This window comes from Scyliorhinus torazame, chromosome 6 (genome assembly GCF_047496885.1).
Source record: "Scyliorhinus torazame isolate Kashiwa2021f chromosome 6, sScyTor2.1, whole genome shotgun sequence".
Taxonomy (NCBI): domain Eukaryota; kingdom Metazoa; phylum Chordata; class Chondrichthyes; order Carcharhiniformes; family Scyliorhinidae; genus Scyliorhinus; species Scyliorhinus torazame.
Window position 1 is genome coordinate 55,371,248 of NC_092712.1, and position 26,604 is coordinate 55,397,851.

Sequence of the window (26,604 nt, forward strand, 5' to 3'; positions counted from 1 at the left end):
CCTTTCATGAATCCATGCTGGCTCTCCCTGATCGACCAAAATTTTTCAAGCTGTTCAGTGACCCTATCTCAGCAATTTCCCCACCACAGATGTTAAGCTAACCAGCCTGTGATTCCTTGGTTTCCCTTTTTCACCCTTCTTAAAAAGTGGAGTGACGTGCAATTTTCCAATCCAGAGGGACTATTCATGAATCTACGCAACTCTGAAAGATTATAATGAGGGCATCTACAATGTGCTCCCCTGCTTCCTTTAACACCCTTGGATGGAAACCCATCAGGTCTTGTGGCGTTGTCACTCTTCCAGGAAAATGATGGGACCAGGAGCACTCACTAGTTTCCTAGTTACTGATGCTGTACTTGCGTTAATTGTATTAAGTCCCCGTCTTCTATCAACTATTATTTTTGGGGGGACTTCCAATTGTAAATATTGAGGCAAAGTAATTGTTCAACGTGTCTGCCATTTCCCCATTATCAATGACAATATCTCCATTTTCAGCTTTTAGTGAGCCCACATTGCTCTTGACACCCTCTTTCCCTTAATATCATTATAAAAATTTCTTATGATATGCATGTCCCTTGCAAGTTTTCTTTCATAATACCTTTTCGTAGCTCTTATAAGCTGCTTTGTGACCCTTTGCTGGTCTTTTTATCTATCCTATTCATCCGGATCGGTGCTGTGTTTTGCATTTTTGTGTGCCCTTTTTGTTTTATGCTGTCCCTAACCTCTTGTCCATGTTTTTTTTTGTGAAGTGCAGCTTACCCCTCTCAGGGATATATACTCACTCTGTATCTTGTTAAATATTTATTTATATGTTCTCCACTTTTCTTCAGTCATTTGACCTGTTCATTAACAGATCTTCCCGTTTTACCGTGAACAGTCTCTACCTCATCCCGTTGAAGTCAGCCTTTCCCAAGTCTAAAATTCTAGTAGCTGATTTGTTCTTTCACTTTCAAGCGCTCTTTGAATTCGCTCATGTTGTGATCACTATTTGATAGATGTTCACGCACAATTAAACTACTAATTAAATTTGGCTCATTGCTCATAGCTATGCCAAACCGAGTTAGTTACTTTGTCTTGGATGATGTTGAGTTTCTTGACTGTTATTGGAACATCACTCACCCAGGCAAGCGGAGCATATTTCATCACACCCCCAACTTGGGTCTTATAGATAAAAGCAAATTACTGTGGATGCTGAAATCTGTAACCAAAAGAGCAAATGCTGGAAAATCTCAGCAGGTCAGGCAGCATCTGTAGGGAGGGAAAAGAGCTAACGTTTCGAGTCCAGGTGACCCTTTGTCAAAGCTTTGACAAAGGGCCATCTGGACTCAATGTTAACTCTTCTCTCCCTACAGATGCTGCCAGACCTGCTGAGATTTTCCAGCATTTGCTCTTTTGGGTCTTATCGATGATGGACTGGCTTTGGGGAGTCAGGGTGAGTGACTCACTGCATAATCCCCAACCTCTGCCTGTTCTTGTAGCCACAGCATTTATGTGGCTGGTCCAGTTGAGCTTCTGTTCAGTGATAACCCGTGGGATGTTATTAGTGGGGGATTCAGCAATGGCAAGTATGGATTCTCCAGGGTCAAAAGTTAGATTTGCTGTTGGTGGAGGTGGTAATTTGCAATTACATTTGTGCCATTAGACGTGAAGCATAATTATACGTCCATAAAATATGGTATAATGTATAGATCTATATTGTAACATAGTTTTGTTGACTTTTGTCTATTCTTTGTGACTGCCTTACATTGAAAGATTCTTAGAAGCAGAAAGCATTGCACAAAATCTAGTTGAACCATAACTGTACATTACACTGATGAAAAGGTTAATGTTATCCTCTTCGAAAAGTGGATTTGTTTTTATATCCAGACTGTAAATGTGTCTGTTTGGTGTAACAAAGACTGTTAACCAGAGTGTTTACTTGATAGTTAAAAGGGACCATTAAAAGACCACTTCAGATGCAATGTGTTTTATTGCTCCTGTATTTCCAAGCAGAATTTGCTTTATAGTCTGAAAAATAAACAGTATGTGATCCGATATTTTTTTCTGAACATTATTTCATTTGTAAGTAAAATAGAAAACTCAATTCTGTAGAACATCTGGTCTCACTTAGTGCAGCTTTGCTGTCTTTAGCAAAGCCAGATGATGCAATGAATGGGAACATTTTTTTTATCAGAAGATGTACAAAAATACACAGTTGTTTTTGATGTCAATGGAACTAATCTTCCAACAGTGAATACATATAAGAAATAGGGAATATATTTATAAATTTTTGTGTCGTGATTATTGTGAACATAGATTAACTCAATTGTGTGATAGATGCACAAACAATGGAGTTGGTTATCAAAAATAACTTTAGAAGCAATTTTGTTTTGTTCATGGGTGTGGCTATGCAAGCATTTGTAACCCATCCTGAATTGCCCTTGAGAAGGTGATGGTCAGCCACCTTGAACCACTACAGTCCAAATTATGTAGGTAAATGCTGTTGGGAAGGGAGTTCCAGGATTTTAACTCTGTGACGGTGAAGGAATGGTGATATAGTTCCAAGTCAACTAGGGGTGTTCCCTGTATCTGCTGCCCTTGTCCTTCTAGGTGGTAGAGGTTGCCAGTTTGGAAGGTGCTTTTGAAGGCTCTTTAGTTAATTGCATCTCGTAGATCAGTGCTTTTCAAAGTGGGGGTCATGACCTGTGGGACAATTGTGGGATGGTGTAAAATGGGTCACCAAACGGTCACCTGATCTTTTTTCCCCATTTTCTCTCTGAGTAAATTCTCACTTCAGTACAGTGTATGACCACGTGAGGCTGATGTAGAGGCCGGTGCCATGGACTTCCTTGCCTCTCTGGGTCACTGTTACAGTCACCACCACCGACACAGCCTCCAGCAACAACTCCTGCTTCTGCAGCAACTGATCGGCCAGGTTAGTCAGCACCTGCAACTACAACCGAATAGTTTAAAAGAAAAATCCATTCTCTTTAAATTTCTTTCCTGAAGATTCTTCTTTATGCAGAGTTAGCTTCAGTAGTGCTTCATGCATTTCCCACCCCAAACCAAATGACTGTTTACTGTCATGTGTTTCCACAAGTAGCCCAGTCAGCAGCTCTTCGAGTACTCCCATATACACGATTTAGCAACTAATTCCTGTGTATCTTGGGATCTCGTGGTTTTCAATTGGTCCATTGTTACAAAGTTGATTCATATTTGCCCAATTCTGAACTCGGCTCTGGGGGGCGGTTATGGGTTTGGGAACTCCATTCATTCCAGTCGGGGGAAAAATGCATCTGTTCAAGTACGGATCATAGGAAGTGCAGAGTCAACGATCAGACAAAGAGACCGACTTTAAGGTTAACGTTCTGAATCAGATGCATGTTTAATGTCTGCCACTGTTAACATTGTCAATGAACCTTTATTTTCTCTTACCTTAATGTTGATGTCTGTTGAATTTCAGTTGCTCTTCACCTTGTCAATCAGATCTATGTTTAAAGTCATGCTGCATTGTATAAGGCGTTTGGTGCATATTTAAAATGAGCTGTTCGCCACTCACTTTCTGAGATCAGTCACTCGAGACTGACATTGCGATTAATGGTGAGCTGCCTTCCTTCCCCATAAGGCCAAAATCCAGGTGTCTTTCCAAGAATTCCTCCTTCAAACACCAAGAGTCTGCAATCAAATGTCTCAAGCACTAATCTATTCAGGGATTTTTTTTTCAAGCTATTTAGATCTCCAAGTAACAACACAAAATAGAAAATATACTTTACAATTTTTACACAATAAAAAAAAGTGCCACGAATGAGTGTGATATTTTTAAAAGTAACTGGAGAATCTATTGTGAATGTGGAGTGGGTTACGAGAGTCGGCCATTTTGTAAAACTGGGTCTCTGGAAAAAACGTTTGTAAAACACTTACTGCTGCCACAGTGCGTCTTTCAAGTTCAGCAGTCATACCCATTGTAAATTGTTATTATTGAGGTTAGGACATTTTAAAATAAAGTCACTTGTGTGTTTTGAAACATAGCTGAGGAGCTTGGAGACCTCTTTGTATATATATTTTTTTAAATTAAGATTGTCCATGGTCAAAGTCGGTGAGGGTTGCAATTGCGATTAATGCTTGATGCAGGCCAAGCGGAGTCATGCTTCTCCGAGCTTTTGATCATGTGTGCTTCAGTCAGTTGTGAGTCACCCTGGGGTTCAGTGATCATACTCTTGCCTCCAAGTCTGAAGATTGGTGTTCAAACCCCACTCCAGTAAAGTGGGGCATAATCGGAGTTCACCTACACTGTCTATGGAGCTACCTTTTAGGCAGCACGGTAGCATAGTGGTTACCACAATGGCTTCACAGCTCCAGGGTCCCAGGTTCGATTCCCGGCTTGGGTCACTGGCTGTGCGGAGTCTGCACATTCTCCCTGTCTGTGGGTGGGTTTCCTCCGGGTGCTCCGGTTTCCTCCACAGTCCAAAGATGTGCAGGTTAGGTGGATTGGCCATGCTAAATTGCCCTGAGTGTCCACAATTGGCCTTAGTGTTGGATGGGGTTACTGGGTTATGGGGATAGGGTTGGGGTGTAGGCTTGGGTAGGGTGCTCTTTCCAAGAGCCAGTGAAGACTCGATGGAGCGAATGACCTCCTGCACTGTAAATTCTATGAGAAAGTAAAGCAAGACCTAATCTGTCCCAAGTAGATGTAAAAGATCCCACGGCACTACCCTATAAAAAGCACATAATTCGCTTGGTGCCCTGCCCATCATTTGCCACTCGACCAACATCATTGAACCTGGGGCTGGTTTAGCACAGGACTAAATCACTGGCTTTTAAAGCAGACCAAGGCAGGCCAGCAGCACGGTTCAATTCCCGTACCAGCCTCCCCAAACAGACGCCGGAATGTGGCGACTTGGTGCTTTTCACAGTAACTTCGTTTGAAGCCTACTTGTGACAAGCGATTTTCATTTCATTTTTCACCTAATCTAGATGCTTTGGTTGCTGTGTGCAAATTTATACACCATTTTTCCACTTTACAGCAATGGAAGAAAAGATATGTACAGTAGTTATTTGGTAGTACAGAACATGAGTATTGCTGAAAAACATATTTTTTGTCGAAGCTTTTCATCTTGCACTCGGGCACTTTTCAAGAATACTAATATTGGGGGAAGCAACAAATTTATACGAAATGGTTGGCAAGTAGACTCTAATTATTAGAGTCATTGCCATGGAGAGTGCACCAGTTGATGGTGACTGACATTTAACTGCCAAGCATTGGTTGAAATTTAAGGTACACCATTCGCTAATTCATTCGTTGACCAGTCCGAGTCAAGCTGCCTGGTTTAATTTTCACGCATGCAAAATAAATTTGTTGGTTCCCCTTGATAGTGTCCTGATGATTGCAAGATGAAAAGCTTTGACTAAAATGTATTATTTTTTCACCAATATCTACAGTAATTAGCTGTGCAGTGCTTTGGTCCAGAGGTTTTGGAAGACGCTATACAAAATATTTTCTTCTATTGTATTTGCAATCCATGTTGATGGTTCCATTTTAATTCCAATCAGTTTTAAATTGAACACTTAAGAGCATCCTGATTCATGATCAGAATTAAAATGCTGAAGTGTTTGCAATTATCCTCAGCCAGAAGTGCACAATGGATAGCTCTGCCAACTTCTGAACTCCCTGCCATCAAAGATGCCACAGTTCAGCCAATGTGATTCACTTCCTGCAGCAACAAGAAATGACCTGAGTGCACTGGACATAGCAAAGGCTGCAATCCCTGGCAACATCGTCAATGCTATACTGAACATGTGTTCTCCAGAACTAGGCACACCTCCAGTCAAGTTAGTCCAGTACACCTAAAATAATTTTTATTGTCACAAGTAGGCTAACATTAACACTGCTATGAAGCTACTGTGAAAAGTCCCTAGTCACCACATTCTGGCGCCTGTTTGGGTACACAGAGGGAGAATTCAGAATGTCCAGTTCACCAAACAAGCACGTCTTTAGGACTTGTGGGAGGAAACCGGAGCACCTGGAGGAAACCCACGCAAACACAGGAAGAACTCACGGACAGTGGCCCAAGCCGGGAATCGACCCTGGGACCCTGGTGCTGTGAAGCAACAGAGCTAACCACTGTGCTGCCGTGCCGCTCCCAATCTGGAGTCATACGTAGGCCAAACCAGATAAGGATGGCAGATTTCCATCCCTAAAGAGCATTTGTGAATCAGATGGGTTTTTACAACAATGGTATCATGGCCATCGTTAGACTTTTAATTCCAGATTTTTATTGACTTCAAATTTCACCTGCTGTGATGGTATTCAAACCTGGGTCCCCAGAGCGCTACTCTGGGGCTAACTCTAAATTAATCTGAATTCATTGAATCCCTACAATGCAGAAGGATGTCATTCAGCCCATCGAGTGTACACCGACCCTCTGAAAGAGCATCCTACCTGGGCCCACTCCCCCATCCTATGCCCCGCAGCCCCTCCTAACCTGCACATCTTTGGACAGTGGGGGGAAACTGGAGGACCTGGAGGAAACCCGCACAAACACTGGGAAAACGTGCAAACTCCACACAGTCGCCCAAGGCCAGAATTGAACCGAGCTCCCTGACGCTGTGAGGCTGCAATGCCAATTGCTGTTAGTCCAGTCACAATACCACTATGCCACTGATTCCCCCAATTGACAGATGAGTGTACAGTGTTCAGTTCCATTTGCAATTTCTCACTGAATAAAGCAACCCAGGTCCATTTGCAACAAGGACTCGGAAACATAAACGGTAGGAGTGATGTGTGGCACAAATGTCATCAAGCAAGTGCCAGTAAATAATCATCTTCTAACAAGAGCACTTCAATAACTCCTCTTACATTACCATCATGGAATCTCCCACAATTGTCGTCATGGGGATTATCATTGACCAGAAACTCAATTGGGCCTCCCACATAAATGCTGTAGCAACTAGAACATGTCAGAGCTGGATAGTCTGCTGCGAGTAGCTCGCCTCTTGACTCCCCAGAGCCTCTCCATCACCTAAAAGATACAACTAAGGAATGCATTGCAGTTCTCTCAACTTGCCTGGGTGAATGTCACTGTGACAACACTCAATTTGTCAGGACAAGCCAGGGTCATGATTGGCACCATGTCTAGCAACCCAGGCCTCTTCTACTAATTTACCATGCCTGGACTATGTACTGTCTACAGGATGAATTGCAGCAACTCACGAAGGTTCTTCAGTAGCACCTGCATAAATAAAAGGGCACAACCTCCAAATCACACATAATTTTAACCTAGATTGATATCATTGTTCCTGGTTCAAAAGCCTGGAATGATGTTTTTAAAAGTGCATTGATTATTGAAAGAAAACAAGCTGATGCTTCATCTCTTCTGCCTTCTCAGATTCACAACAACCGTGGTGACTTCCTCCTCCGTGCAACATTAGAAAACCTACTGACAGCAGACCAAGTAGGACGGTGGTGGATTGTGGGATCTTCATGGAGTGGTGTCCCCATGATTGATGACACCAGTACTAAAAAACAGCAAAACATTGTTGGAGAAGTAAGTATTTCAGTTGCCGATGTACAATGGGTGTGAAGTTTGTTATTTTTGCTTTCATTGATTTCCCCATTTTCTAAGAGTACAGTTTAGGTTACCTTAACACTGTATAAACAAACTTTTGAGTTACTTCCTGCAAATCATGAACCTATGATCTTCACTTAATAAAATAATACCTACATTTGGTATTGGGTGTTGGTAGGATTCTTAGCCATTAAAAACAAATAATCTACTTTAACCTGTATATTGAAAAAATGTCTTGCTTTCAAAAGAATTATGGAAATGTTAGTACAAAATGGGGTACTTTGCCCTTTCATGCCTGTGCAGCTGGGAGCTTCCTCCATTGGAAAGTTCTTCTGAAACCTAATTTCCATTTCTTCTATGTTTGACTAATTCCTTCTCACGTTTTGTCATTGAATCTGCTTCAAAAGGCATTTGTAGAAAAGCAGTCAATATTCTGATAATTTCATGAAATATTTCTGACCTTGTTAATATTTTATTGCTAATCCTTAGTTTACAATCCTTTCTTGCCAAAGCATTGACTAGCAGGATAATATTTTACTGTTTGCAGTCTCAAACGCTTTTTTGTAAATTGAACACCCATTGAGAATTTTCCTATTTGAGGTAAATTTCCATTCTGCTCTTTAGCACCGAGAGCTATTTTTTTTTAACCAGATGTGGGCGCCGCTGGCTAGACTACCAATTGTTGCCCATACCTAATTGCCCTTGAATAGGTGTTGGTAAGCTGCCTTCTTGAACTGCTGCAGTCCCTGTGGTGCAGGTGCACCCACTGTGTATTATGGAGAGAGTTTCAGGATTTTGACCCAGCAACCATGAAGGAACGGCGATAAAATAATAAAATTAAAATAAATTTAGAGTACCCAAGTCAGGATGGTGGGTAACTTCCAGATGGCGGCGTTCCCATGTATCTACATCACTTGTCCTTCTAGATGATGGTGGTCATGGATTTAGAAGGTTCTGTAGTGCATTTTGTACATGGTACACACTGCTGCTACTGTGCTTCGGTGGTAGAGGGAGTGAATGTTTGTGGAAGGGAAGCCAATGAAGCAGGCTGCTTTGTCCAGGATGGTGTTGAGCTTCTTGTGTTGTTAGAGCTGCCTACGTCCAGGCAGTTAAGACACACTGGGCTAGGGAATGGTCAATTCCAGCCTCCTTGACGCAGAGTCACAACACAATTGAATTAACAATAATTTTTAGAAAAATACCTGAAGTCTTTGGCCCTTGGCTGCCCAATAATTACAGTCACCGGGTTTGTAAATTTACGCACAATTACTTTTTATTAGTAACAAGAACTATAATGAAATGTGCAGCCAATACAATTGGTTACCTACCATCTCGCCCACTTTAAATTGCCCCCGCCCTACACATAATATATACAATATACCCTCACACACAAGACAGATAAACCCAGGAAGAGAGATGTGAAAATGATGAATAAAAGTAACCGATAAGAGTCTTTGTTTCAGATGCTTGTTTCTAGCACACCTTCCTTTCAAATCAGGCTTTCAGGTTGAGATTTCTGCTTTCCAGTCTGTAATGATTTTCGCTGTAGATTTGTTCAGGTCTCTGCAGTTTCAGAAATACAGCAGTTTTTCTGGAGAAAACATGAGAGAGCAGGTCCTTCCTCTGAGTGCCCAGGGACCCGACTCTTTCTTTAGGCCCCTGAAATATTGTATGCCCGTGTCATTTATAAAAGAAAATAGGCCTGATGAATTTTCCTGGAGCACAACATTGCACGTGTTCTGCCATACAGCCTTTCCTCAATTCATGATATTATGCAGCACAGGCCTTTTAACAGTCAAAACCTACAAAATGTACTGCACCCCTTTTCATCTTTGTTGTCTTTCTAATTTCCTTTTTTTGCTTCTTTTCTGTGATTTTGTAAAGTCTTCATATTTCCTCCACATTACAAACATTAACTATATCATAGACCTCCTCATTTTATATCTGACCACAGCTTTCTATCCATTTATGAAACTAGTCTTTTTATTCATAGTTTATGATTGTCAGTCTGAACCTTGCTTTACTTAAATATATTAAAGATTACTTTCATTAGAAAAGACCAATGATTTATAAATTGTTGAGATTTTATATTATGTTAATGGTTAACTATGTTAACTATTTTAATTTTTCCAATGGTGCATGAACGGTGTTGAAAATAGGGTAGGTTTATCATTAAACTAAATTTAAAAATATCTAAGAATTAAGGATAATAAAACTAAAGAAAATTGACAAGCAGCCAATACATGAAAATCGTGTTTGTGTTTGAAATAAATACTCTCTGCATTCTTCAACTTGACTTGGTGAGTTTATCAATATTTACTTTGAAATAAGCTGCAGAAATCAAAATTAAAGTATTAAAAATATTCATAGTCTTTGAATTTTAAAACAATATCAACTGCCATACTGCAGCCAGTAGAATGGGGAAAATAACAACCGTGGTAAGAGCCAGCTTTGGAGTAAGTCATGAGTTATTTGAATGACCGTCATCCTCAGTTAAAGACCTGATGAGATATGATAATTCAGAAAGAGATTCATTATCAATACCTGTCAATTGACTCACTCTAGAATTATATAATAGTTAATTAATATCACAATACTATGTTTAAACCCCTCTCAAAATTGGTTTGAAGCATTTCTGATTTTAAAACAAGTTTACCAAGGAACATGTAAAATAAAAACTGGTACATTACATCCGCTAATTGCAATTCATATTTCTGCCGTGTTGACAAATACTATTCGTTACATTTTAGGTAAGTGGAAAAATTATGGAGCTTGCACGGAAACAAAGGATGAACACAGACATACGGAAGAACATCTTTTGTGTCATGATGACCAGTGAGGATTATTTGGATGCTTTTGAAAAACTTTTAAGGTCAATACCTAACTTTTGCTTTCCTGAAACAAAATCTTAATATTACTTGAATGACATGTTATCTTTAAATGCTATAATAAGGCTATACTATGAGCACATGTGGTGATTGTTAACATTCATTCCTTCAAAGTCATAGAGCGCAATTCTCCCAAACCCCCACCAGCGGATTTGGTGGTGGGCATTTTGGGGAGAGAATATACCAAGAGGGCCCAGAAATTGGATTCATGACTTTACAGCAAGATCTTCCGTTGGTGCCCACTATGGAGGGCAATAAGTCCACCAGAAGCCAGCATGAACCTCCATTTGCATCCCGATAATGGGATGCAAGTAGCCCCCCTCTTTTTCGCCCAGGCCAGATTCTCCATGATGCCAGTGAGAAAACAGGCTGGCGTGAAACTCATTCAGAATATCGTGGTGTGCAGATGTCAAGATGCCTGAACAATGCCTGGGGCTGCCTCCAGAGTTCAGGATGGAGGTCATCAAACACCACAGCAGTGGGTTGTGAGAGCATCTGGAGGCGGACCTTGCAAATTATGTGTACCAGAGGAGATCCATCTTCATTCTATGAGGTCCATCTTCCAGTGTCTCCGTGTTCTCGGATCCACCTTCATTTTCAGGAGGTCCACATTCTTCTAATAGTGGGTCACTAATGTCGGGTGCCTTTTCAATATGGCACCTGACACGACAGCAGATTACTCGCCATCCTGGCCTGCCCCACCACTGAGTACGGTGTGAAATACCCAGGTGCGTAATTAATTAGGTTGAGGCCGGATGATTTGGCATGTTTTACCATCCGCCTCCGCAGTGGGAAACACTCCACACTCCTGCCCCCCCCCACCACAGCATTTGATCAAAAATGGGAGAATTCTGCCCACAAAGTTCAAGCCCTTTCACAGTATTTGTCTCCTTTCCTCTTTGAATACTGTAGAGGTAAATGGTGACTGATCTGAAAATACGAAAATCGGTTTGTATGTTAAATTGAAGAAATATAGCTACCTGAGAGTTCAATGGCTTCAGAGAGCAAGTGGAACATTGGGTTGTGTTTTTGCTACTAGAGTCTGCATTGAAATTTAGCCCGATGTAGTGCAAATCCTTGACAATTGATTCTAACCAACAATTTTTCAGTTTCTCACTTTCTACCCAAATTAAGTTGTCATTTATTGCTAAATAATGACATAAGCTTCAACTGATGTGCGTTAAGGCAGGGTTCTCAACTGCATGTCTGCAGTCCTCTAGCATTTCCTGAGAGACTCTTAAGTGGTCCACCAAAATAATCAAAGAATATGTAGGGAAAAAAATACAATTTGTCCCCATAAATGAGCTGCTTAGTATCTGAAAGAAATACCTACATTGGTCTGAGCGGATTTGCCTCCTTAAATGGGCTCCCTGCATTCTGATGGTCTGAAGTGTCTTGAAACGTTTTGACTGTGTGAAAAAGATTTTAATACTGTTATAAAGACATATTATCTCAGCACAAGTTCAACTTGTCAGACACGGCCAATCAGCCACAGGAGAAGGTAGTGAAGGGACAAGCTATGATGGTGTTAATAATCTGACATGGTTTGTTAGACCACCTCTGCCTCTTGGTGACAGATGAAGGGGAGTTCAGTTCGAAATGGGGGAATAATATTAATATATCTAATCACCACCATATATAATATATATCTAGTCACAAGTTTTACATCAAGTCAAAAAAAAAAAATATGTTAATTGTCTAACCATTTTTATTTAGAAAATCCTTGCGCGATGTTACAGTGGACAAATTAATTTTTATAACACCGAATGACAACTTCAGCAAAAATAGTTGCAACCCCTGCATTAGAGAATGGTCTTTACTTGGAATTGTGGCATTTAGAGGAAGTTTTTCTTTACACCAGGTTCAAACTGGTGTTAACATTTCATATCAAAAATACAGCATTCTCCCAGTACTGAAATGCTTCGTCTTGAATGAGCAGAAAAATCAATACACTTAAATATTTTTTTTTAATCTGCAAGTGGGGGGGGGGGGGTGCTTGCTGGGTGGAGTTTTGCAGTGAAGCATCATCAAACTTCGCCCTTAATTTCCAAAATGTATTTTCAGACGTGTTCAACACTTAGTAGGAAGTGAATGTACTTGCACTCAGATTCTGTATCTTGGGTCACATATATTGTCATGCTTTAGGCCATACATAGTGTTGTTTCTCATCATCCCTCTTCTGAAAAAGGGTACACGTGATGCAATATGTTGATTATCCAAAGCTCTGTTTGTTCAGTAGTTTACAGTAACAGCCTGTGTACCAGGTATTTGATTTATTATTGTCACATGTATTAGTGTACAGTGAAAAGTATTGTTTTTTGCATGCTACACAGACCGCATACCGTACGTAGGGAAGGAATGAGAGACTGCAGAATGTAATGTTACAGTCATAGCTAGGGTGTAGAGAAAAGATCAACTTAATACTGGGTAGGTCCATTCAAAAGTCTGATGGCAGCAGGGAAGAAGCTGTTCTTGAGTCAGTTGGTACATGACCTCAAACTTTGTATTTTCTTCCTGACGGAAGAAGGTGGAAGAGAGTATGTCCGGGGTGCGTGGGGTCCTTAATTATGCTGGCTGCCTTTCCAAGGCAGTGGGAATTGTAGACAGAGTCAATGGATGGGAGACTGGTTTGCGTGATGGACTGGGCTACATTGACAACCTTTTGTAGTTTCCTGCGGTCTTGGACAGAGCAGGATCCATACCAAGCTGTGACACAACCAGAAAGAATGCTTTCTATGTTCTATGGTGAGAGTCGTAGCTGACAAATTTCCTTAGTCTTCTAAGAAAGTAGAGTCGTTGGTGGTCTTTCTTAACTATAGTAACGGCACGGGGGACCAGGACAGGATGTTGGTGATCTGGACACCTAAAAATTTGAAGCTCTCAATCCTTTCTACTTCATTCCCATTGATGTAGACAGGGGCATATTCTCCACTACGCTTCTTGAAGATAATGAAGTATTTGTGATCGGGGTTGACAGAATAACATCTGAAAATTGATGGAAACTGTCAAGTGAGTCCTTGTAAGCAGCCAGCTTGCTTAACTTTCATAAGTTCAGAATTGTCTTCTAGTTGCTAGAGTCAACTCTGCACCAAATCGGCAAATCTAATTATGAGCTGCAAAATGTTGTTCACTAACAATCTGGTTCACAATCGCACAGTGGGTGAGGCATGTTAGGAGGAGTATTAGTTAATTAAGAAATCTGTCTCTAATTAAATTGAGATTATTCAGCGCAGCCTACAATTGATGCTTTTTTACCTCCCCAACACTGTATTCTATGTACTTTGCTCAACTTCTTACCCAACATTCAATTAAGTTGAAGATATTCTAATAGACGAACTGTCCTCTGGATTTTATATTTAATCTTTGATATTACAGGCTTGGGCTGAAAGATCAACAGGAAAGGGAGATTATTCATGTTCTTGTTCACTGTTGCCTGCAAGAAAAAATATTTAATCCCTTCTATGCTTTCCTGGTGGAAAAGTTCTGTGAATATGATAGAAGATTTCAGGTAACATTAGTTTTACAATGATTTGACCATTTTAAATTTTCTGGAATTTTAATTCCATTTAATCTTTTTACCAGCAGCATTTTTTAAATTAAAAAGAAAGTATTTCATTTTTTTTTCAACTTCTATTTAAATATTGGAGAGTTTACGCTTCTGTTTGGGAAATTTGCTTGTGCTCTTAATTCTGAAGAAAAAGGCCCAGAAATTGCACAGGCCAGCAATAAAACATTAATGTCATGATCATGCCCACTGGTAATTTCCATTGATTGCCCAAGAAAGTTGGCAAAAGAGCCGCACAGTGGTTAGCACAATTGCTTCACAGCTCCAGGGTCCCAGGTTCGATTCCCGGCTTGGGTCACTCTGTGCGGAGTCTGCACGTTATCCCCGTGTGTGTGTGGGTTTCCTCCCACAATCCAAAGATCTGCAGGTTAGGTGGATTGACCATGCTAAATTGCCCTTCGTGTCCAAAATTTCCCTTTGTGTTGGGTGGGGTTTCTGGGTTATGGGGATAGGGTTGAGGTGTGGGCTTGGGTAGGGTGCTCTTTGCAGACTCGATGGGCAGAATGGCCTCCTTCTGCACTGTAAATTCTATGAATGAATGGCACTGCACTGGGAAGTCCTGAGGAACAAAGAGACCGTGGCGAGTTTGTAAATAGATCTCTGAAGGCAGAAGGGCAGGTTAATAGGGTGGTGAAAAAGGCGTATGGTACACTTTTTTTCTTTATCAATCTTGGCATAGATTGTAAAAGCAAGGACGTAATCTTGGGAGTTTTATAGAACATGGCACAGTAACATAGTGGTTAGCACTGTTGCTTCACAGCGCCAGAGTCCCAGGATCAATTCCCAGCTTTGCTCACTGTCTGTGCAGACACTGCACCTTCCCCCTGTGTCAGCGTGGGCTTCCTCCGGTGCTCTGTTTTCCTCCCACAAGTCCCAAAAGATATACTTTTAGGTAGTTTGGACATTCTGAATTCTCCCTCTGTACCCGAACAGGTGCCGGAATGTGGCGACTAGGGGCTTTTCACAGTAACTTCATGCAGTGTTAATGTGGCCATGATGTGGAGATGCTGGCGTTTGGCTGGGGTGGGCACAGTAAGAAGTCTTACAACACCAGGTCAAAATCCAACAGATTTGTTTGAATCACTAGCTTTCGGAGCGTAGCTCCTTCATCAGGTGAAGGAGCAGAGGCGTTTCCCCAGGATGTTGCCTGGGATTGAACATTTAGTTATTGAGAGGTTGGATAGGCTTGGGTTGTTTTCGCTGGAGCAGAGATGATTGAAGGGTGACCTGATCAAGGTATGCAAGATTATGAGGGGCATGAACAGGATGGATAGGGAACAGCTGTTCCCCTTAGTTAAAGGGTCGGTTATGAGGAGACACAAGTTCAAAGTGAGGGATGCGAGGTTCAGGGAGGATTTGAGGGAAAACTTTTACCCAGAGGGTGGTGACATTCTGGAATGCTCTGGCTGGGAGGGTGGTGGAGACTTAATGGGCTAAAAGGCCTTTTCTGCACTGTATTTTTCTGTGATTGTGAAATTAATTGTGCTATCTCATTGGGGTGTGAAAGTTAATTGAAATGTCTGACTAATCAGTGAATGAGGAACAAGAGGCCTATTATGAAATGAAAATCGCTTATTGTCACAAGTAGGCTTCAAATGAAGTTACTGTGAAAAGCCCCTAGTCGCCACATTCCGGCGCCTGTTCGGGGAGGCTGTTACGGGAATTGAACTGTGCTGCTGGCCTGCCTTGGTCTGCTTTCAAAGCCAGCGATTTAGCCCTGTGCTAAACCAGACCCTATTATCATAGAATTTACAGTGCAGAAGGAGGCCATTCGGCCCATTGAGACTGCACCTGACCTTGGAAAGAGCACCCCATTTAAGCGCACACTTCCAACTTATGCCCATAACCCAGTAACCCACTTAACCTTTTTGGACACTATCGGCAATTTATCATGGCCAATCCACCTAACCTGCACATCTTTGGACTGTGGGAGGAAACGGAGCACCCGGAGGAAACCCACGCAGACACGGGGAGAAAGTGCAGACTCCACACAGACAGTCATGGACTTGAATTTGGGTCCCTGGAGCTGTGCGGCAGCAGTGCCATCTGCTGTCCCACCATGCCTCACCTGAGGTCTACCAGCCTCCTGGCATTTTAACAGCCTACCCAGGGAGTCCCCATCCAGGTGCCGTTCAGTACTGGCCCACTCCAATATGGACCAGGCGGAATAGCACCTGAGGGGTCTCGGAGGCCCCTGGATGGCCAGAGATAGGGCAGGGTGGCCCCCTGGAATGTGGCCATCTTGGCACTGCCTGGCTGGCACTGCCATGCCAGCAGATGCATTGCCAGGGTGGCAGTGAAAGGGTGCCCAATGGTGTGGATCCTGAAAGTGTGAGTTAGATAAAATCACAAAAAAAAGGCCTTCAGCATATTGGATTTTCTAAATAAGGGCATAGAGTTAAAACAGCAGAGCTGACTAAAGTGAATTGGTAAATTAGGTTAATGGATAAATCTAGTGGCAAACATTTAAGATATTTCCGAATACACTCAATAGATTCATTCCAATGCATAAGAAAAATCCGAGGGAGGACACATCATCCATGCCTAACTAGAAAGGTTAAAGATAGTATCAAACTAGGGGCGGCATATGGCGCAGTGGTTAGCACTGGGACTGCGGCGCTGAGGACCCTGGTTCGAATCCCAGTCCTGGGTCACTGCCCGTGTGGAGTTTGCACATTCTCCCCATGTCTGCTTGGGTTTCACCCCCACAACCCAAAGATGTGCTGGTTAGGTGAATTGGCCATGCTAAATTGCCCCTTAATTGGAAAAATAATTGGGTACTCTAAATTTATTTCAAAAAAGATAGTATCAAACTTAAAGAAAATGCACATAATTATGCAAAGACCGGTGGAAGGTCAGAAGATTGTGCACAATATAAGGTATACCAAAGGATGGCCAAAAATTTAAATTTGAGTACGAGAGAAAGCTAGCCAGAGATTTAAGAACAGATAGTAAGAGTTTCTATAATTATTTTTCAAAGAAACAATTTAACAAAGTGAGCATTGCACCTATGAATAGTAAATCTGGAGAATTGATAATGAAAAACAAGGTGATGGCAGATGAATTGAACAGGTATTTTGCATCAGTCTCGAGGATACAAGTAACATCCCAGGCGCAGCTATAAATTAGGAAATGGAAGGGAGGGAGGAACTGAGTAAAATTACAATCACCAGAGAAGTGGCACTGACTAAATTGTTGGAGCTGCAGGTTGGCGACTCCCTGGTTCATGATGGATTTCTTTAAAGGAGTGGCTAGTGAGATAGGTGATGCGTTGGTTTTAATTTTCCAAAACTCCCTAGATTCTGAGACGGTTGCATTAGATTGGAAGACAGCAAATGTAACTCCATTATTCAAAAAGGGAGGGAGTCAGAAATCGGGAAATCACAGGCTAGTTCATAGAATCATAGAATTTACAGTGCAGAAGGAGGCCATTCGGTCCATCGAGTCTGCACCAGCCCTTGTAAAGAGCACCCTACTTAAGCCCACACCTCCACCCTCTCCCAGTAACCCCAACTAACCTTTTTTGGACACTAAAGACAATTTAGCATGGCCAATCCACCTAACCTGCACATCTTTGGACTGTGGGAGGAAACCCACGCAGACACGGAGAGAACGTGCAGACTCTGCACAGACAGTGTCACAAACTGGGAATCGAACCTGGGACCCTGGAGTTGTGACGTGACAGTGCTAACCACTGTGCTACCGTGCTGCCCTAACATCTGTCATAGGGAATTTGTTGAAGCTATTATTAAAGAAGTTAATATTGACAGCAGGGCACTTGGATAAGTTCAAGGTAATCAGGCAGAGTGAAAATGGTTTTATGAAAGGGAAATCATGTTTAACCAATTTATTGAGCCCTTTGAGGCAGTAACATGCTGTGGATGAAGGGGAACGGGTGGATGTACTGTACTTAGATTTCCAGAGGCATTTGATAAAGTGCCACATCAGAGGTTATTGCGGAAAATAAAAGCTCATGGTATTTTAAAGTCTAATGGTGATCATGAAACCATATTGTCAATTGTCATGAAAACCCATCTGGTTCACTAATGCCCTTTAGGGAAGGAAATCTGTCAACCTTATCTGGTCTGGCTGACATATGACTCCAAACCCACAGCAATGTGGTTGATTCTTAAAATTACCCTCTGAAATGGCCGAGCAAGCCATTCAGTTCAAGGGCAATAAATTCTGGCCCAGCCAGCAATGCCCACATCCCATAATCAATTTTAAATAAAACGGTAGAAAAGTAAATTGTGACGAGGACATAAGGAGGCTATAGAAAGGGTAAGGGAAGGGTAAGGGAAGGGTAAGATATGTCAAATGGTTTATAAATGGAAGAGAGATAAAGGCAGTTAAGATTATATTCATTGCCCGGGGTCAATTCCGGCTCCAGGTCACTGTCCATGTGGAGGTTGTACATTCTCCCCGTGTCTGCATGGGTCTCACTCCCACAACCCAAAGACGTGCAGGGTGGGTAGGTAGGTGTATTGGCCACACTAAATTGCCCCTTAATTGGGGTTTTGTTTTTTAAAGGATTATATTCATTGGAGTTTAGAAGAGTGAGGGGGGATCTCATTGTAACTTCTAACCGGATTAGACATGGTAGATTCAGAAAGAATGTTCCCAATGATGGAGGAAAGAACTAGGGGTCATAGTTTGAGAATAAGGGGTAGACCTTTTAGGACTGAGGAGAAATTGCTTCACCCTGGGAGTGGTGAGCCTGTGGAATTCACTACCACAGAAAGCAGTTGAGGCCAAAACATTAGATGTTTTCAAGAAGGAATTAGATATAGCTCTTGGGGCTAAAGGGATCAAAGAATATGGGGAGAAAGTGGGAACAGGTTACTGAGTTGGATGATAAGCCATGATCATAATGAATGGTAAAGCAGGGTCGAATGGCAGAATAACTTTCTTTTCCCCTATTTTCTATGTTTCTATGAAAAATGATTTTGGATCCTTTGACATAAAGAATGATTTTACAGCTGGGTCATTTTCCAGCACCATATCTGTTCCAATACCCCAGGGAACTGATTATAATGCACTTTTCCTTAATTATGCAATTGTTTTCTAGCAGTTTAATTATTTGAATTCGAACCAGTTCCTACTTTGATTAATTATGAAAGGGTAGTATAGTGGTTAGCATTGCTGCCTCACGGCGCTCCAGAACTGGGTCACTGTCTGTGTGGAGTTTGCACATTCTCCCCGTGTCTGTGTGGATCTCGCCCCCACAACCCAAAAAGATGTGCAGGGTAGGAGTGGATTGGCTACGCTAAATTGCCCCTGAATTGGGAAAAAAAGAATTGGGTACTTTAAATTTTTATTTTTTTAAAACTATAAAGTGCTTTGGGATCTCCCGTGATCATGAAAAATGCTATATAAATGCAGGTACTTTTTCACCTTTTCAAGTGGGTGCCTGAGGTTTTTCATGCAGTTCGATCTTTCTAAGGTAATCAATGCAGGGACAGGAAGCTGTTTGTTAACTTGAAGGATGTCCATTAACAAAAGTGAAAACAGATATAGGTGTGACTGTCGATTAATCACTGAACACGTCATCAATATATAGCTGATTGCATAAAGCTAATCATTTATTAGAGAGTTTCTCAAAGGTACTTGGCTGTAAAATAAAACAAGATAATTTAATCTTCAATAGATTAGTTGGGAGGCCAATTTGAACAAATGTTGGCACCCTACCATTAAAGTGCATTGATATAATAATTTCAAAGGACAGCGACAAGAATGATGGAGACTTCGGGCTCTGAATTCTGAGGAGTACTTCTGAGCCAAACTTGGTTTCATTTGAGAAAAGTAGATTTGGGAATGGGCAAAGCCTGACGTATTTAATCTGCAGACAAACATAGACCGAATAAATGAAAACTGACTATGTAACCTCTACTGTAAGCTTAGAGCTGTCAAGTGCAAATCTAAAATTCTTGAACTATGATTAACTGATACCTAATTTTGTTTTAATTTTTCCAATTAAGGGGCAATTTAGTGTGGCCAATCCATCCACCCAGCACATCTTTGAGTTGTCGGGGTGAGACCCATGCAGGTACAGGGAGAATGTGCAAACTCCACATGGCAGTGACCTGGGACCGGGATTGAAACTGGGTCCTCGGTGCCATGAGGCAGCAGTGCTAACCACTGCCACCATGCTGCCCAATTGATAGCTTATTAAAGAGACCCGTGGGGCACTGTGGTTAGCACTGCTGCCTCACTGCACCGGGGACCCGGGTTCAATCCCGGCCCGAGCCACTGTCCATGTGGAGTTTTCACATTCTCCCCATCTCTGCATGCTCCCTCCACTCCACCACAACCCAAAGATGTGCAGGGTAAATAGATTGGCCACGCTAAATTGCCCCTTAATTGGGGGGGAAAAATTGGGCACTTTAAATTTATTTTTTTTAAATTAAAAAACCTGTGCCAATTGACCCCTTCAAAGAGGGGCTGTATTGTTTTAAAATCTGAATCAGACTAAAGGCTATAAGGATAAATATGAACACTAGAAAATAAGAAGAACGCTTTTTCTTTACCCTGATAGTTGGGCAACCAACTAACTACTTCTAGCCCAGAAGTGCAAAGTGACGATCCTTAATAGTAATGCGATTGCTTCCATTCATTCAGCTGTTTAGGTTTACAAGTGAATTAGAATGCACTTACCTGGCGAGTTTCTTCCGCTGAAGACAAACATGACTGCATGCAATATTTGTTTTATCCCTGTGAACATTGTCTGTGCTTAAAGCTGGCCTTGAGAGTTAAATGCTTACATGTTAACAATTCGAGAGATAGCAGCAAAAAAAACTTCCTTTAAAATAAAGGCTACATTATTTATTCCAAGTTAAATTGTATTTTACCTCTGTTTACCATATCGAGATATTGGCACTTTGCAGTGTTTTGCAGATGTCATTTAACATTTGCTGTAATAATTTAAGCTGATGCATTTTATGTAATGTGATGATGATTTTAAAGTGGATTGATTGAAATGGTTTAGAAATCCTAACAATATATTGAAGATTGTCTTATTAAGAAATAATAGTTATGGAGAATATAGCTTCAACTTTTTTCAATGCTTGTACGTTTGAGAACTGTCAAATGTTTAGAGTCTAAAGATATCAACTAAAAAGTCATAATCTTTATTATTGTCACAAGTAGGCTCACATTAACACTGTAATGAAGTTACTGTGAAAAGCCCCTAGTCCAACACTCCAGCACCTGTTCGGGTACACAGTGAGAATTCAGAATGTCCAATTCACCTAAAAATTCACCTTTCGGGACTTGTGGGATGAAACTGGAGCACAGGGAGAACGTGCAGATTCCGCACAGACAATAACCCAAGCAGGAATCGACCTGGGACCCTGGTGCTGTGAAACAACATTGCTAACAACTGTCCTACCGTGCTGCCATTTTGAGTAAAAAATAGTTTTTCCCAGTCCTCTCCAAACTCGGTGTGACTCCCACCAAAGCCTTTCTGTATTGTAGGAAATCAAACCCAAAGTAAAGATTTTTGACTAACAAGGGGATGAAAGGTTATGGGGTGGGCAGGAATGTGGGGTTGAAATCAGATCAGCCATGATCTTATTGAATGGTGGAGCAGGCACGAGGGCCGAGTAGCCTTCTCCTCATTCGTACCTTTGTAGCATTTAAGAGTGTCCTGGAGTTAACATGGACTTGTTTTTGACTGCAGCATCAAAATATGCCAACAGAATGTGATGCATACAAACCTTCAGATGTCTTTATATGTATTTTCAGTGCGCTGCTCCAAAAATTCTTAACTGCCATTTTGATCATGTCACAATTTCTGTAAATGGAGTTGCAATGAGGGGAAGAATACAATGAACACAAAAGCTTGAATAGTAGTGGTTCAGCTCTAATTCATTTTCATTTTTGATTTTGTTAATGGAAATTTAATAATTGAGAATTGGACATACAATGCACTCTATAACCTGCACATCCAAAAGCAGGGGAGTTTGTCCTGCCCAACTGGATAAATAGACTAAAACTATCAAATCAAAGAACTTTATTTTCAATCTTGCTGACCTATAAAGGTACTTAGATTCACTAAGCATTCGTAGATATTTTGAAAATTTCTGTTTGATCCTTCAACCCTAATAGATGACATTCCAATTCAGCATGTGGGATCGTTTCCGAGAACTGAAGAGCATGACCAATGTGGCAACCACAAGCTTGGTTCGGCTCCTTGTTCACCTTCTCAGCAAGAAAGTGGTATCTCTGTCCATCTTTAAGGTGAGTGTATTCTGAAAGCAAAATCATTACTCTTCCAAACATAATCCCTTATCGTACAAGATCTTGACTTGGAGGTTCCAGTCATCGGTGGAAGGGAACACAAGCCACTGACCAAATTCAAAACTGTGGTCTTTACTTTTTGCATTGGAGCATTGGAAACCTCCTGGTTGTAGCATTGATCCATCAGTAATGCCATGCCCCCTTTCACATCACAAACCATCCTTTCTGCCTTCTCCGCCCTATTCACCCCCCCCCCCTCCTGCCCGCCACACTAGCTCACCTCACCTGCACCCCGGCTCATCACCTGGAAGCTCCAGCTCCTTTTTCCAGCTGTTGTCGGAGTTTCCTGGTGGCCGGCCAGTGGTGCTGGGCTTGAGGGATGAGTATGCATGTGAACAGAGCAAAGAGTGTTGGAGGGGGGCTGTGAGCAGAGCTGAGGGTGCCGGGGGGGTGGGGGGGGATGTCGCAGTGCTGGGTGATTAGGGGACAGCTGTGGAGAGGGGGGAAAGAGTGTTTTGGCATTTTTTACATGGGTGCACTCCTGAAGAACCTTTGCCTGCTATGCGCACAGCTCTATATAAATTAGGCTAAAAATCTGTTGAAGTATCAGTCAAATAGCCCAGGTTTACCCGGTGGCAGCCCCCAGTGGGACGATCAACAGCGGCTCCCACCAAGCTATTTCTGCTGTCAATCCGGGCGTTCGGGGTTCAGGGTTAAATCAGTGACTCGGATCTCCTGATGCCTTTGTAGCCCAATTGGGACTGGCAGATCAGGCCCATTCAGTTCACATCTGTCCTCTTATTTACATTCCTTATTGCACAATTCCTAATTTGGTACCCGAGTGTTAAATCATTAACTCACTTCAAAACTCTGAAGGAGAGTCATGTAGACTCGGAAGCATTAACTCTGTTTCTCTCTCCACAGTTGCTGCCAGACTTGCTGAGTTTTTCCAGCATTTTCTGCTTTTATTTCAAGTTACTTGGCCCTTACTAACTATACAACATTGGAAGCAGGGAAAACATGTTGCCATGTTTCCCAACTCAATGTATTCCTCAGAGGGTGTGTTGGAGATTTCCTCACATAAAACTTGTACATATTGCTTTGTTGCCTGGAGATCTGCTGTAAAAGAACGTTTTTAATGCATATTTTTCTTCCTGGAGAAGTATGAACAACATTTGCACAGAACTGAAAGCAAATGATGGTAACTTATCATGTAAAGTGTAAATGGAATGTTCTTATCGGGACTACGTGAGAGGAATAAAAGTAAACCATCTAATGTGTGCGAGAGGATAATCAGGAAGTCTTCATTTCACAAGTTAATCATAAAACCACTAGAGATGTAGCAGGATGCCAGATAACTTGAGCTGCTAGCATTAGCATCTGAGTGACTAATGTCTCATTTAAACCTGAGAGCCACCCACTTGGAAAGCTTTTCAAAGCATGAGAAATGTTTTAACAGGAAAATAATTATGGGTGATGTGGTGAAAAAAGACAATACCAGCCTCTTGCTATTAGCCATGGAAGTCACAGTCATGAAGGTTCAATGATGGCTTAATTATTTTATCGTCAGTTATCAAGTCTTGCACCTCACAGCAGCTACTAAATTTGATCGTTGGCTTGAGCTGAGTTAGCTGATATTGACTAAATAAGAATACGGATACATAAATTACTTTCCTGGGCTAGCAGGGGGAAACAGCCAAAAATTCCACTCCAGTAACTTTCTACTCCAAGTTCATGTTGGGGGGAGAACTCAAATTGCCTTGTTATAATGCTTCCAAGTATAAAACAGCCTGCCTTTGCAAACCTGCAATTTTCGTATTGCTAACAAGGTTCACATAGGAATAATATTCACTTTGGTAAGCAGGAGGATACAAACCCATGTGGAACCGTAACATCAGTGAGAAAATTGTTAAGGAACCAAAGTCATCGCCATAGTCAATGCTTTTGCCAAGGAACTGTAGTCATTTTCTTGAAAGTGTAGCACTGCGCATATTATTATTCATGATTTGACCACACTTAATCATTTACCGCAGGTTTGCTTGTATTTTAATCATTTATATATTTACGGTGTTGTTACGACACCCTGGGCAAGTGCACAGTCAATTCCAGCCCCACTACTCCCAGAGTCACACACAAGTGAATTGACCAGTAATTCTTATAAAAGTACCTGAAGCCTTTGGCTGCTCAATAACTACAGTCAGCAGGTTTGTAAATTTAAACACAATTACTGTTTATTTATAACAAGAACTATCATGGAAAAATGCAGTAAATACAACTGGTTAACTATCACCTAACCCCTAACTCCCACTTTAACTGCCGCACCCTCTAGCCACACGTGAGACAGACAAACACAGATGGGGGAGGGGTGAAAAATAATAAGGATGACGGTCAAATGGTAAGAGTCTCTGCTTCAGATGATGGCTCTTTAGCACACTTCCTTCACAGCATCCTTGCTGATTAAAGTCTCTGGTTTACACCCAGTAATGGTCGTCTTTGTAGAGTCATTCATTCAGGATCCCCACAAGTTGGAAAATACAGTACTCATTAAGCAGCAGGCTTTCTAGAGAAACACCTTGAGCGGGATTATCCCATCAGGCGGCTAAGTGCCGGCACCAGCGTAAAAACGGGAGTGTTTTACTCCGGCATTGGCGCCCGTTCCGAGACTCCATTCTGCAGACCATGGGGGGCTAGTACAGCTGCCGATCCCGGCCTGAACCAAGTGCCACGGGGTCCGTGTATGCGGAGTTGGCCCGCCGGCAACTAGCGCATGCGCAGTGGCCTACTTCCCCGCACCGGTCCCGACGCCAAATGGCACAGGGCTACAGGAGCCGGCGCTGAGGAAAGGAGGCCCCCCGACAGAGAGGCCGATCTGCCGATCGGTGGGCCCCGATCGTGGGCCAAGCCACTACAGAGGCCCCCACAGGGCGCCCCCGGACCCTTCAACGCCGAGGTCCCGCCAGCTCAGAGGATGTTAGAACAGCGCCGGTGGGACTCCGCTTTTTGTTGACTGCTGCTCGGCCCATCTGGGCCGGAGAATCGGCAGCCCGGGCCGGAGAGTCACCGCATGCCCCGACCGGCACCACGCCGGCCCCAGTGGCACCGATTCTCCGCTCTGCGGAGAATCCCGTCCCGGCATCGGGGCGGCGTGGTGCAATTCGCGTGGCCCGCCGGCGATTCCTCGACCGGGCAGGGGATCGGAGAATTCCGCCCCTTATTTCTCATCAAACTGGGCCTTCAGCTCATGGTTTGACTTCAGGCCTCTGCAGCCTCAAGAGAACGTTACCCAGACTTGCTGGAGAGAGCGTCAGCCCTCATAGTGGCCTTTTGGAGATAATTAGTTCTATCTTGTTAGAGGGAGTTAGGCTGCCAGAATGAAAAACGAAACCAAACTGGAACCTCGGGACTCAACCCTCCTCGTGGAATAATACAATATCCAATCATCACCTGTTACTGGGCAGAACACAACCTTTTGGGCCAATTCATTGATCATCAGCCAAACCAATCAAACCGAGTTCCAGTCAATCTCTATAATTGGTGCTGATCAGTCTATAATCCAGTCCAAACTAACACATACTTCTGCTTGAACTAACGGCAGAGGCCACTGCATTCTTCTACTTGAATTAGAGACATAGGCCGCCTTAAAGACACATGTCTATAAATCATCCACGGATCAGTAATGTAACAGCAAATTAAACGAAAAGGAAATAGGGGAACAACCAGAAGGACTCTTGCAATGCAATGATACAGAATATTACAACTGCAACGTCTTCTGTATCCAAATGAAGTGAATAAAATTTGAGATGTGGTTTTCAAGAGCTTCCTATGTATTTTGTCCTCCAAATAACAGGATTGTTAACTCCATTTTATACAGATAGAAGTTCCAGATTCAAATCCCAGTTCTGGTGGGCAGCAGTATAATTTATATGCAATATATAAAATAAGAACCGGGAATGCTAGAGAGAAACAGAGGGTGCAATTCTCCCAAAACATTGGAAAGAAGCAAATTACTGCGGATGCTGGAATCTGAAACGAAAGAAAAAATGCTGGAAAATCTCAGCAAGTCTGGCAGCATCTGTAGGGAGAGAAAAGAACTAATGTTTCGAGTCCAATTACTTTGTCAAAGCTAACAGACAGAGAAAGTGGGAAATATTTATACTGTGGAGTGAGAATGAAAGATGAGTCATAGAACTCATGACTCATCTTTCATTCTCACTCCACAGTATAAATATTTCCCACTTTCTCAGTCTGTTAGCTTTGACAAAGAGTCATCGGACTCGAAACGTTAGCTCTTTTCTCTCCATACAGATGCTGCCAGACTTGCTGAGATTTTCCAGCATTTTCTCTTTCGTCTCCCAAAACGTTTTTAAGT

General features: G+C 42.2%; 1 protein-coding gene across 1 annotated transcript in view; it reads left to right on the forward strand.

Annotated features, from left to right (window-relative positions):
- Positions 1 to 26,604, forward strand: part of nom1 (nucleolar protein with MIF4G domain 1) — a 79,361-nt gene that overhangs the window by 42,701 nt on the left and 10,056 nt on the right. Inside the window, exons 6-9 of the mRNA XM_072508210.1 lie at positions 7,365 to 7,523; positions 10,295 to 10,416; positions 13,808 to 13,940; positions 22,104 to 22,235. Of these exons, the coding sequence (XP_072364311.1) occupies positions 7,365 to 7,523; positions 10,295 to 10,416; positions 13,808 to 13,940; positions 22,104 to 22,235 (546 nt within the window). The remainder of the gene's footprint in view (positions 1 to 7,364; positions 7,524 to 10,294; positions 10,417 to 13,807; positions 13,941 to 22,103; positions 22,236 to 26,604) is intronic.